Source organism: Myotis brandtii, unplaced genomic scaffold (genome assembly GCF_000412655.1).
Source record: "Myotis brandtii unplaced genomic scaffold, ASM41265v1 scaffold58, whole genome shotgun sequence".
Lineage (NCBI taxonomy): Eukaryota > Metazoa > Chordata > Mammalia > Chiroptera > Vespertilionidae > Myotis > Myotis brandtii.
Genome location: NW_005370176.1, coordinates 884952 through 895437, shown reverse-complemented (window position 1 = coordinate 895437; position 10486 = coordinate 884952). Strand labels below are relative to the sequence as shown.

The following is a 10486-nucleotide window of genomic DNA, read 5'->3' as shown; positions in this document are numbered from 1 at the left end:
CCTCTCAGCCCCCTTTCCCCCGGCCCCACCCGCCTCAGGTGTTCTCCACGCCGCACGGGCTCGAGGTGCACGTGCGCAGGTCTCACAGCGGCACGAGGCCCTTTGCGTGTGAGATATGCGGCAAGACCTTCGGGCACGCGGTGAGCCTGGAGCAGCACAAAGCCGTGCACTCACAGGTAAGCGGGGTCGGGGGCGGGGAGCGCACGACGGCCTCGCACAATCCTGCCTAGGCTTTCGCGCGTTCAGAGATCCTCAGGGTCTCTGTGCAGCACCGGCTGCTCTCCACCTGGTGGTTTTCTCCTTGGGCTTCCTGGGCTGCCCCTAGTCTCCTCGGCCATGTCCCCTTGCCTCGGTGTGTAGGGAAATGTGGGTGGCCGGCCGCCTCGGCAACCCTAGAGTTTGGTGTCACTGGGAGCCTCCAGACTGTGATCCTGTTCATTACTTTGAGTTTGTATGCACCCTTGCTGCTGACATGTCGGATTTATTAGCTCGGTTTCGTTCTCTCAGCTAATCTGCATTGATCCCAGCATACTTGTCCTACTATGCTTTCATTCATTCGTTTAAAATATTTGTTGCCCAACTTACAGGTGCTACGCACATGCGAATCCTATAACACACCGGGTCCCTGAAATGATGCCCCCCCCCCAACCACGGAGATTACAGTTTAGCCGAGAGACAGAAGATAGATAAGCAAAGTAGTGCAAAGTAACTATGACAGAACAGTGCTTACTTACAGATACTTATTTACTGAAAAGAGTATTCTCTCATCTCAACACCCTCGGCTGGCTGGAGGGAGGGGGCATCTCAAGTGAAAGAGGTCGAAGCCTCCTGTTGAAGAGGGTGGAGGAGTTATTGTAAATGGGTGTCAAAAAAGCAGGGTGGGGATACAGTTTTGCCCTGGGGCGTGGAGGGTTGTGGGTGAAAAGTGTTCTGGTAGAAAAAAATGTTAAAGGGGAAGAGGAGAGGGGTGGGGAAGGTAGAGGTTGGATATGAATGGGAAGGGAGAGGATAAGGGGCTCAGGCTAATTGGAAAGGGAGTCTGAGAGAAGGGAAAGCCCTGGTTTTGAGTCAGGTCCGTGGTAAGCAGAACGGCAGCCTAGACGACTGCAAGCAGAATGCCACACTTTTCTCTCCACAGGAAAGGAGCTTTGACTGTAAGATCTGTGGCAAGAGCTTTAAGAGGTCATCGACGTTGTCCACACACCTCCTCATCCATTCAGACACCCGGCCCTACCCCTGTCAGTACTGTGGCAAGAGGTTCCATCAGAAGTCTGACATGAAAAAACACACCTTCATCCACACTGGTGAGCTAAGGCCCTTGGCTTGTAGGAAACACCCAGTGAGGGATGGGGGGCCAGGGGTACGTTCCTCCCCCTGAGGCCAATATAATCCACCATCTTTGTGAGAGTCTGCCCCCTGGAATGAGTGGCAAATGAGGCCTAATCACTGCAGAGTGTAAACGAAAGCAAAGCAGATTCTCTGAGGTTCATTTGCATACATGGTTCTCCCCAGAGGGGCCTTGATTTGGGATTCTATCTGAAGAACCACTGGGCAGGTCAGCTGCAGGTTCCCTATCCTGACAAAGAATATTTTCCTCTAATTTAGCAGCTGCTCCAACTGCTGCCTGCTCTGGGTGAAATATGAAGCCCCAGGGTCCTCTCAGAGCCATTGCTCTAAATGTTTACCTAGAGGTGGAGGACTTTCTCTAGGGCTCCCACCCAGCCTTTTGGGGGAGGGATTTATGTGTGGCCTCTTGGCTGCATTTTTAGGAGTCTGAGAGCTTATTCTGAGTGAGGGGGGAACAACAATGGTAAATATGACTGCACTGTCTGCTAAGCACTTTATAAATGCATTATCATTTTATGCTCACAACTCTGGGAGAAAGAGACTATTCTTTATTCCCATTTTAGAGATGAGGGAAGTGAGGTCCATAAGGGTTCATTAACCCGCCCAGGGTTACGTTGCTAGCAAGTGGCAGGGCCAGGACTTGCATTCTGCTCTGTCTGACCTCAAGTGTCTGTGCTCTTGACCACTGTTTATTGTATTCTATTTTCAGAGTCATGGGGGTTGGTAGATATAAAAAGCTTCTATTCGCTTATTGCGCTTTTAAGAACATCAGCAAGTTCACGACATAGTCATGATAATTCTTTGTCTATTACAATGCTTTATAATTTATAAAGTGCTTTTAAGTCTGTCACTTTATTTGATCCTTACTGCCGTCCCATAAAGTAGGAGCTGAAATCACCATCCTGAAATTCAGAGAGATGGGATGATTTACCAAAGGTCAGGGCCCATGGAATGCTCTGGCTTCCAGTTCTGTACTCTTTCCCTGAGGTTTGGATTGTGTGCAGGTGGCAGTTTTAATGCCAGGAGCACTCTCTTTAATAGTCAACAAGACATTAGAACCAGAAATCTGACTATTTTATTTCAGAATAGGAATACTGATTTTTTAAAAATTGCCGTGTGTTCCAAACACCTATCATTAATGTTTATAAATATGCTTGGGCACTGCAGATGGCCCCATCAGAATATCCAGAAAAATAGCCTATTTTAACCATGCCCTCTTGCCTGAAATTTCCATGTAACCCACTCCTTTTAGTAGAGGTATTCAAGACGCTTATCAAAATGCAACTAGGATCTTGACTGAATGGAACAGTAAGCCCTTATCAAACATTTACATTATAGCTAGAATTCGTTTCTCAGATTTGTTTGACCCTAAAGGGATAGGATACATTTTGATGGGTGGCTCCTTATCAAGGAAATCTGAAGCAGGAAGACAGAAAGAGGTGCGGCAAGAGGGACTGAGGGTTTCTCAAAAACAAACGTCATCTCTTTTGCATTTTTTCCAGGGTCCAGCCCTATGCCATACTGAGACTATTTGGAAATCCATGCTATTTCCCCAAATGTTAAACCAGCTCATGAATTGGGGGAAAATAGAAAACTTTTTCAATGTTATTTATTAATCTGTGGTGAAGAGTTGCTAGTATATAAAGAACCCTCTGATTAACCTCGTAAAAAGAAAGTAAAATCAAGATAGAAAAGGATCAGCTACCTTAAGAAATACTTTGTGGCCCTAGCTGGTTTAGCTCAGTGGATAAAGCATCGGCCTGCGGACTGAAGGGTCCCAGGTTCGATTCCAGTCAAGGGCACCTGCCTGGGTTGTGGGCTCGATTCTCAGTTCGGGGCGTGCAGGAGGCAGCCAATCAATGATTCTCTCTCATCATTGATGTTTCTATCTCTCTCTTCCTCTCCCTTCCTCTCTGAAATAAAAAAGAAAAAAGAAAGAAATACTTTGTGGCCCAAATGTGGATTTTAAAAAACAAGACTGTAAGAAATCCCCATGCTTCAGATGCAGTCTATTGTCCTTCAGGAGCAGGAAAGAAGACAGGCTCACTGGTCCATACAAAGCAACACCTGCTTGGAAACTCAGATTTGAAAACTTCCTCTGAATTAGAACAGTCACATGGTTTGAAGAGCCGCCCCCACCCTTCTCCCCACCCCTCCTGCTGACCATCTGCTGTGGGAGCGCTCTGCTTCTAAAGTCACGGGAGTCCTCCCAGTGTGGCTTCAGCTGTGAGCTTGGGGAGGGCACGTGGCCTTTGCTGTTTCCGTTTAGCAGGAAACGGTTTGAGGCCTTTGGCTGGGAACCCCCACTCAGAAAGTCTCCCTTTCACCTGGTTCCCCCCTGGCTCCCGGGGACTTGCGTTGCAACACATCACCCTCCACGTCACCTGAAGGCCTTAGACCGGGTGCTGCCAGCTGCCGTCAAGAGCATGTGGGTCACAGAGAGTCCCCTCTGGCTTCATCACAGACTCATACTTCCTCCCCTCCCCCCTCCATTCCTGCAGGTGAGAAGCCCCACAAGTGCCAGGTGTGCGGCAAGGCCTTCAGCCAGAGCTCCAACCTCATCACCCACAGCCGCAAGCACACAGGCTTCAAGCCCTTCGGCTGTGACTTGTGTGGGAAGGGCTTCCAGAGGAAGGTGGACCTCAGGCGGCACCGGGAGACGCAGCACGGGCTCAAATGAGTGCCCTGGCGGGCCACGCGCAATCACACAACACTAGGGAGGGCGGCCTGCCCACTGGCCAGCAGCCGCTCCTGACTTCTCAGGCCCCCGAGGCTGCAGATCCCACCTGGGTGAGCCCCCAGAGGGGATGTTACCTTTTTAAGGTTCATCCAGGAGTGGGATCCAAATGACTCTGGGTGCCTTGGACATAGGGAACGGCCCCTCGAAACGTGAAGTCTTGTATCTTGGGACCCTCTGTCCTGCTCCCAAGACAGGAAGGCCCTTCAGGTTTCTTCACTCCTCCTCCTGCCCGACCCCAGATACTTGTGTGGAAGAGGAGGAATCACTATTTACAAGGTGGACACACGTTAATGCCGTTATCGTTTTAAATCCAGAATGAAGAAGGAGTATTTTTATTTTCATTTTGGGGGGTCCGCTGACCCCTTTCTGTGAGGTGCTGCCTGTAACTCTTGGAGGAATCATTTCTCCCACTTGAAGACGGTTTCAGAAACTGATTTGGGGAAGTAGTTTCATACTTTTGAAGTGACAAGCCACACTGAACAGCCTGGCCCCAAGAAAGAGTTCAAGAACAGTGGGCTTGGTGATGAGAAGAGATTAGAGGCCGGCGAAGGCTTCATCAGAGGAGGTGAAAGCACAGAGCAGCGCCTTAGGACAAGATAGCATCCATTTACTCAGCAAATGTTTGTTGGCCACCGGTTACCATGGTACCAGGCCCTCCGCTGGATACGGGGGAACCAGATACTAAGGTCATGGCCCCGGGCTAACAGTCACACCTCCAGTGGCTGGGTCTGTGCTTTTCCTCCGAAGGAATTCCGAGAGGACAAAGCAGAATCGTGAACCTTCCCTTCGGACCCCTTTGGATTTCATCAACCACAAACAAAACATAACTGAACAGATACTTCAAAGATGTGTGTGAATACTCAGTTTTTTACTGTTCACCTGAATTTTTTTAAAGATGCCTAAGCTAGCAGGTGTGGGGGAGTGAAGGCTCTGTCTTCGACACTTAGCCCTTCCATGTGCTCCATAGAGAGAAAAAAATGGTATTTTCCTTTGGCGAGGTTTATAAATGTTTTTAGATCTTCTGGAGTGCATTATGTTTGTTCATACATATTTATTAGAGTGATGTTTTAAGTTAATAAAGTATTGAGATGCTTACAGATTGCTTTTTTTAATTTTTTATTTAGGCAGGGGATTTGTGCAAGCCCTTTGGTTTAGTCTGTAGGGGGCGTTGGCACTGAAGTAAAGCCGACGAGCCACCATCCAGAAGCGGGTGGAATTCAGTTGCTCTGGGTTTCCGATGCTTCTTTTCTTTTCTATGCCTCAGAGGGTCTTATTTATTAATAGAAAAACGAGGTGCACAATATGAGGCTCCTACCTCGTAGAGTCTCTGACAGTCGAGCATGTAAAGAGTGTCCCAAAATTCACGCAAGAAGTAATTTTGATAGAAAACACGGGTTTATAATTAAAAATTGTAAATTTTTTATTGAGTCATAAAGTATACAGTATAGGGTTATGTATGGAATAGTACATCGGGTAAATGGCCTCCACGGCTTTGCTGGCACATAGACAAAGCTGTGGTCTTCATTGTCCCTGCTCCTGGGCCATAATTGGTACTTGGTAATGCTTATCAAATTGAAGGTATTGAAATCAAAGGGCAACAGATATTAGAATCTGATTCAATAAACCAAGTAAAATTAGGCTTTTATTTTTGTTGTTGTTGTTGTTAATGCTCACACAAAATTCAAATCTTGCGTGAACTTTGGGACACCCTTTACACAGGCTCTTTTTTCTGAGTGTTTCAGAAGAAAGGACAGAGGGTTGTGAGATGAATAAAGAAATCACAAACCTGAGGTCTAGAGATTGAGTCTTAATCGCAGCTGTCACCAACACACCATGTGACTTGGGCAAATCCTGTGACCTCCCTGATATCAGTTTCCGTGACTATAAAATGTAGATATGGTTGTATCATCCCAGTATAACCCTGACTACTTTGATTCTGTGGAGACTGGAAAGATGGTATCTGAGATTGGTTAGCTGCTATGCCCAAGGTAAGTTACAAATCTAAAGATGCATGAGGGGCAGGGAAATTGCTCTCTGGGTTATTTCTGGCTCTATCCACCTATGGGAATTTCTTGCACAAATCAATTCCTTAAACCAGAATAAGTTGCTGGCCTAAATCCCAACTACCTATAGCTTTTTTAAAACATCTCCAGCCAAGGTATGCATGACTCATGGTGACCACCATCAGACTGTCCATTTCTGTTCAAATCAACTTCACACATATTGATTGAACACCTACTATGTTCCTGGCACTGTTCTCAGTGCTGGGATACAGAGGTGAGCACAGTATCTTGCGGAGCTTTATTTATTTGGTCACTGCTGAATCTTCCAGAACAGTGCCTGGCACATAGTAGGAGATCAATAAATATTTACTGTCCGGCCAGTGTGGCTAAGTGGTTGAGTGTCGACCCATGAACCAAGAGTCATAGTTTCTTTTCTTTTTTCTTTTTTAAATATACTTTATTGATTTTCTACAGAGAGGAAGGGAGAGGGATAGAGGGTTAGAAACATCAATGAGAGAAACATCGATCAGCTGACTCCTGCACACCCCCTACTGGGGATGTGCCTGCAACCAAGGTACATGCCCTTGACTGGAATCGAACCTGGGACCCTTGAGTCTGCAGGCTGATGATCAATCCGCTGAGCCAAACCGGTTAGGGCTGGAGGTCATAGTTTCTTGATTCCTGGTCTGGACACATGCCCAGGTTGCGTGCTCCATCCCCAGTAAGGGGCGTGCAGGAGATAGCCGATCAAAGATTCTCTTTCATCATTGATGTTTCTGTCTCCCTTCCTCTCTCTAAAATCAATTTAAAAAACACATATTTAATAAATATTTGCTGAGATGTTAACTGAATAAGCAGACAATGTAAACTCCTGCTTGCTCCTGGTTGGCTCTGTTCCTTACAGCATAAAAGGAAGAGAAATTGCAGGAAATAAACAACATATAGGACTCTGAGTTGGTGGGTCACGGGGGCTTTGACGCTGCTTTTCTCCAGTTTCTCCAAAATCTCAGTCCTCCATGTCGGTTTATTCTCATTCAAAATTTAAGTTTGTTTGGTCTATAATGCAAGTTTAAGATAATTTTCCAGAACTGATGGGTGAACAGTTGCAGTATCCAGGAACCTCTTCCTAGTGTCCTGAGAAGCAAAGTTCTCTGAATAAATATCAAAAACTTCCTTCCCACAGAATTCACCATGTACACTGGTTGAGAATTTCCAACCTGGTTTGAAAAGTAAAGAGGGTGCATGGAGGGGTAAGTAGAACTGATTGAACTGACTGAAATCTAGTTGTCTGTTTAAAACTTTTGGTCCATTTTCATAATCCCAGTTTACGCTATACATGAGGAGTTTTAATTTTTATGTTAACAGTGTGCCTTTTTTGCGGGGAGAAAATACCTTGATATCCCCAATGCAGAATCAAAACAAATTACTGTGCCTGGTACTGTGTGAAATTTGAAGATTGCAAATATCTCTCTTAATGTTATTACTTGACTCCATTAAAAATAGATTGTGAATATTCCATGTCACATTATTCATGAGGCAGGCCCTGTGTCTTTTGTCTGCTGGAGTAACAGTAGAAAGGGTAACAGGAGACACCAGAGCACACCTTTGTTTCTTTCACTAAATTTTTAATAACACCTCCAGCCAGCCAGTTGGTGAAGCTCAGCTCTTGCATAAAAGTGGAAAAGCACAGCTATCTCAGAGAAGACCAACTCTTTCAGTAGCTAATTCGAGTTTGCGTTCATCTACACCAGAGATGATTAAATTACCTATCAAGTGTGCTGAGCTATCAGGATTCAGGCCACCACGTAAAAGGTGAATTTCATCTGATTGATTTGAGACATGAATGGAACAACTGAGTTTTAAAAGCCCCGCCTTCGTTAAAGGCACAGTAAAGTGTCTCCCCGGGGCCAGTCCTTGACTGCAATTGCCCTTGAAAATTGGGTGGCAATAGTGATTTGACCCTACTCGTTTTGTTGTGTGCCTGTTTGTTTAACTGGATTAACAGAAAGACACACATTCAGTGGAAGGCCCGAAAGGACTCGTCTACTGTCCACTGTGCATGTCTAGAGCTCTATTTGTCTAAATCTCTGCTGCTATATTATTCCTGACACTTGTCAGCAAGTCCATGATATAGTTCATTCATTGAGTCAAATTTTAAAAATTAAAAATAAATTTTACCCCAAACCCTTCTAGCTTAAGTCCATATTTTTTTCCTTAATGTCCTTTCTGATATTTACCTATGTGTGTGTATATGCACATTTTACATTTTTACCCTGTGATCAGAGTATTTACAATTTATGTCTAGATAGCTCTCTTATTTATAGTATGGACACATACTCAAAATTGAAATACGTACTTATATTTCACAATGAGAATTTAGACAATTTTTATGGTTAAGATTTATTGAAATCTGAGCATTTCTTAGGAATTTTATCAGCCATTAGCATAAAGTCTTTTCTGAAGTTTTACCTTAAAGTTATTTACTTTTTAAATAAAACATTTCAAGCATATAGGAAATTACAGAGCATAATACAGTAACCATCATTCTACCATATTTCTTCTGATTTTATTTTTGAAATAAAATATTACAGGCAGGTTGACTATCTTCTGGAAAATGTTCTTCCCTAACCCCATTTCCTTTCTGCTTTCTGCAGAGGCATCCACTATTCCAAAGTTGATACATGTTATTGACATGAATATTTTTATGCCTTTCCTTACATATGTCACCATAAATAATATGTAATACTATTTAGCATATTTTTAACTTAATACAAGTATTATTGCAGAGTATATATACTTCGCATCTTGCTTTTTTCCCCCTCAACACTTTGTTTCTGAGGTGTATCCATGTTGGTACATGAAGTTTTGCTCATTTATTTTAACTGCTGCACGTAGAACTCCGTCGCAGGATTACTTGGTGATTATTTATATATTCTGTTGGAAGAGTTTTGGTTATTTCCAGTTTTCCCTATCACAATTCTGAAGTGAGCCATCTTGTACTTGTCTCCTTGTAGAGAGATTTTGTTAGGATATATTCCTGGAAATGCTGGATATTACCAGTGTTCTCCAAAATAATGATATCAATTTATATTTCTACCAATAGTATAAGAGAATTCCTTTTGCTCTACCTTTAAGCAACACTTGGTATTGTTAGACTTTTAAAATGTTTGCCAATCAGATGGATGTGAAATATTATTATAATTTGCATTTTATGGTTGCTAGTGAGGTTGACTATCTTTACATAAGTTTATTGGCCTGACAGGCTTCCTTTTCTGTGAATTGCCTATTCATGTACTTTATCCATTTTTTTAGTTGGGTTGCTTGCTTTTTATCAATTTATTTTAAAAAATATATTCGAAGTACTTACTGTTTTGTTAGTTAAGTGTGTTGATACGTCTCCTAATTTGTAACTTGCCTTTTCACTTCGGTTAAAGAGAGAATTTTTTAAAATTTGCTTTAGTGTTATTGTAGTCAAATGTATGAGTCTTTTTCTTTATGCTTTTTATAGCTTAAAAAAAACTTCCTTAGTTGGTGGTCATAAGCTCACCCCCTGTATTTTCTTCTAGAAATGTTAAAATGCTTGCTTATAATATTAGCTTTTAGTCCACTTTTGTGTATATGATGTGAAATAGGATCTAATTTTAAAAAAAATTTCCACATGGATAACAATTATTCCAGCATTATTTATTGCAAATTACATCCTTTTCTCTGAGTTTGTAATGCTCTGTGATATGTCAAGCTCTGTACAATTCTGTCTGTGGGCTTCTTAATCTTTTCCACTGGTCATTTTGTCTATGTCTATGCAAATGCCATAGTGTCTTAATTAAACTTATAATAAAATCTTAGTAGCTGGTAGGGAAGGTTTCCCTCTGACTTCTTTCAACCTCTTCAGCAAAATCTTGGCTACATCTGGCCCTTTACTCTGGCTTGTGAAAACCTCTGTTAGAATTTTTATTTGTACTACATTTATTATTTAACTGAGGAGAATTGAAATCATTTTTATATTGATTCTTCTCATCCATAAACATGGTACATTGTTCATTTATTTAGGTCTCCTTTTATGTCTTTCAGTAACATTTTATAATTTTGAAATAATTTCCTTTTTTCTTGTGTGTGTGTGTTTTTTATTCATTGCTCTCATAGTTCTGTCTGCTGCTGTTGTGTGGGAACAAAGCTATCATTTTTTTATATGTTCATTTGTATCCTGCAACTTTGTTGCACCTTATTTTTGTTTGTTGCAGATTGTTTTAGATTTTTTTATGTAAGATAATCATAAAATATGCAAATAATTAAAGCTTTGTTTTGTTGTTTCAATGTACTCTTCTTCACTAACTATATTAGCCATGACTATAGTGAGTAAGGGGAGAAAGTAGGCGTCCTTGTCATATTCCTAACT

The 10486-nt window shown here is 42.6% G+C and overlaps 1 protein-coding gene across 1 annotated transcript in view; it reads left to right on the top strand.

Moving 5' to 3' along the window:
• Positions 1-5170, top strand: part of GFI1 (growth factor independent 1 transcription repressor) — an 8453-nt gene extending 3283 nt beyond the window's left edge. The window contains exons 4-6 of the mRNA XM_014550011.1: positions 9-176; positions 1139-1304; positions 3849-5170. Coding sequence (XP_014405497.1) covers positions 9-176; positions 1139-1304; positions 3849-4027 — 513 coding nt within the window. The 3' untranslated portion in view covers positions 4028-5170. The remainder of the gene's footprint in view (positions 1-8; positions 177-1138; positions 1305-3848) is intronic.
• The last annotated feature ends 5316 nt before the right edge of the window (positions 5171-10486 follow it).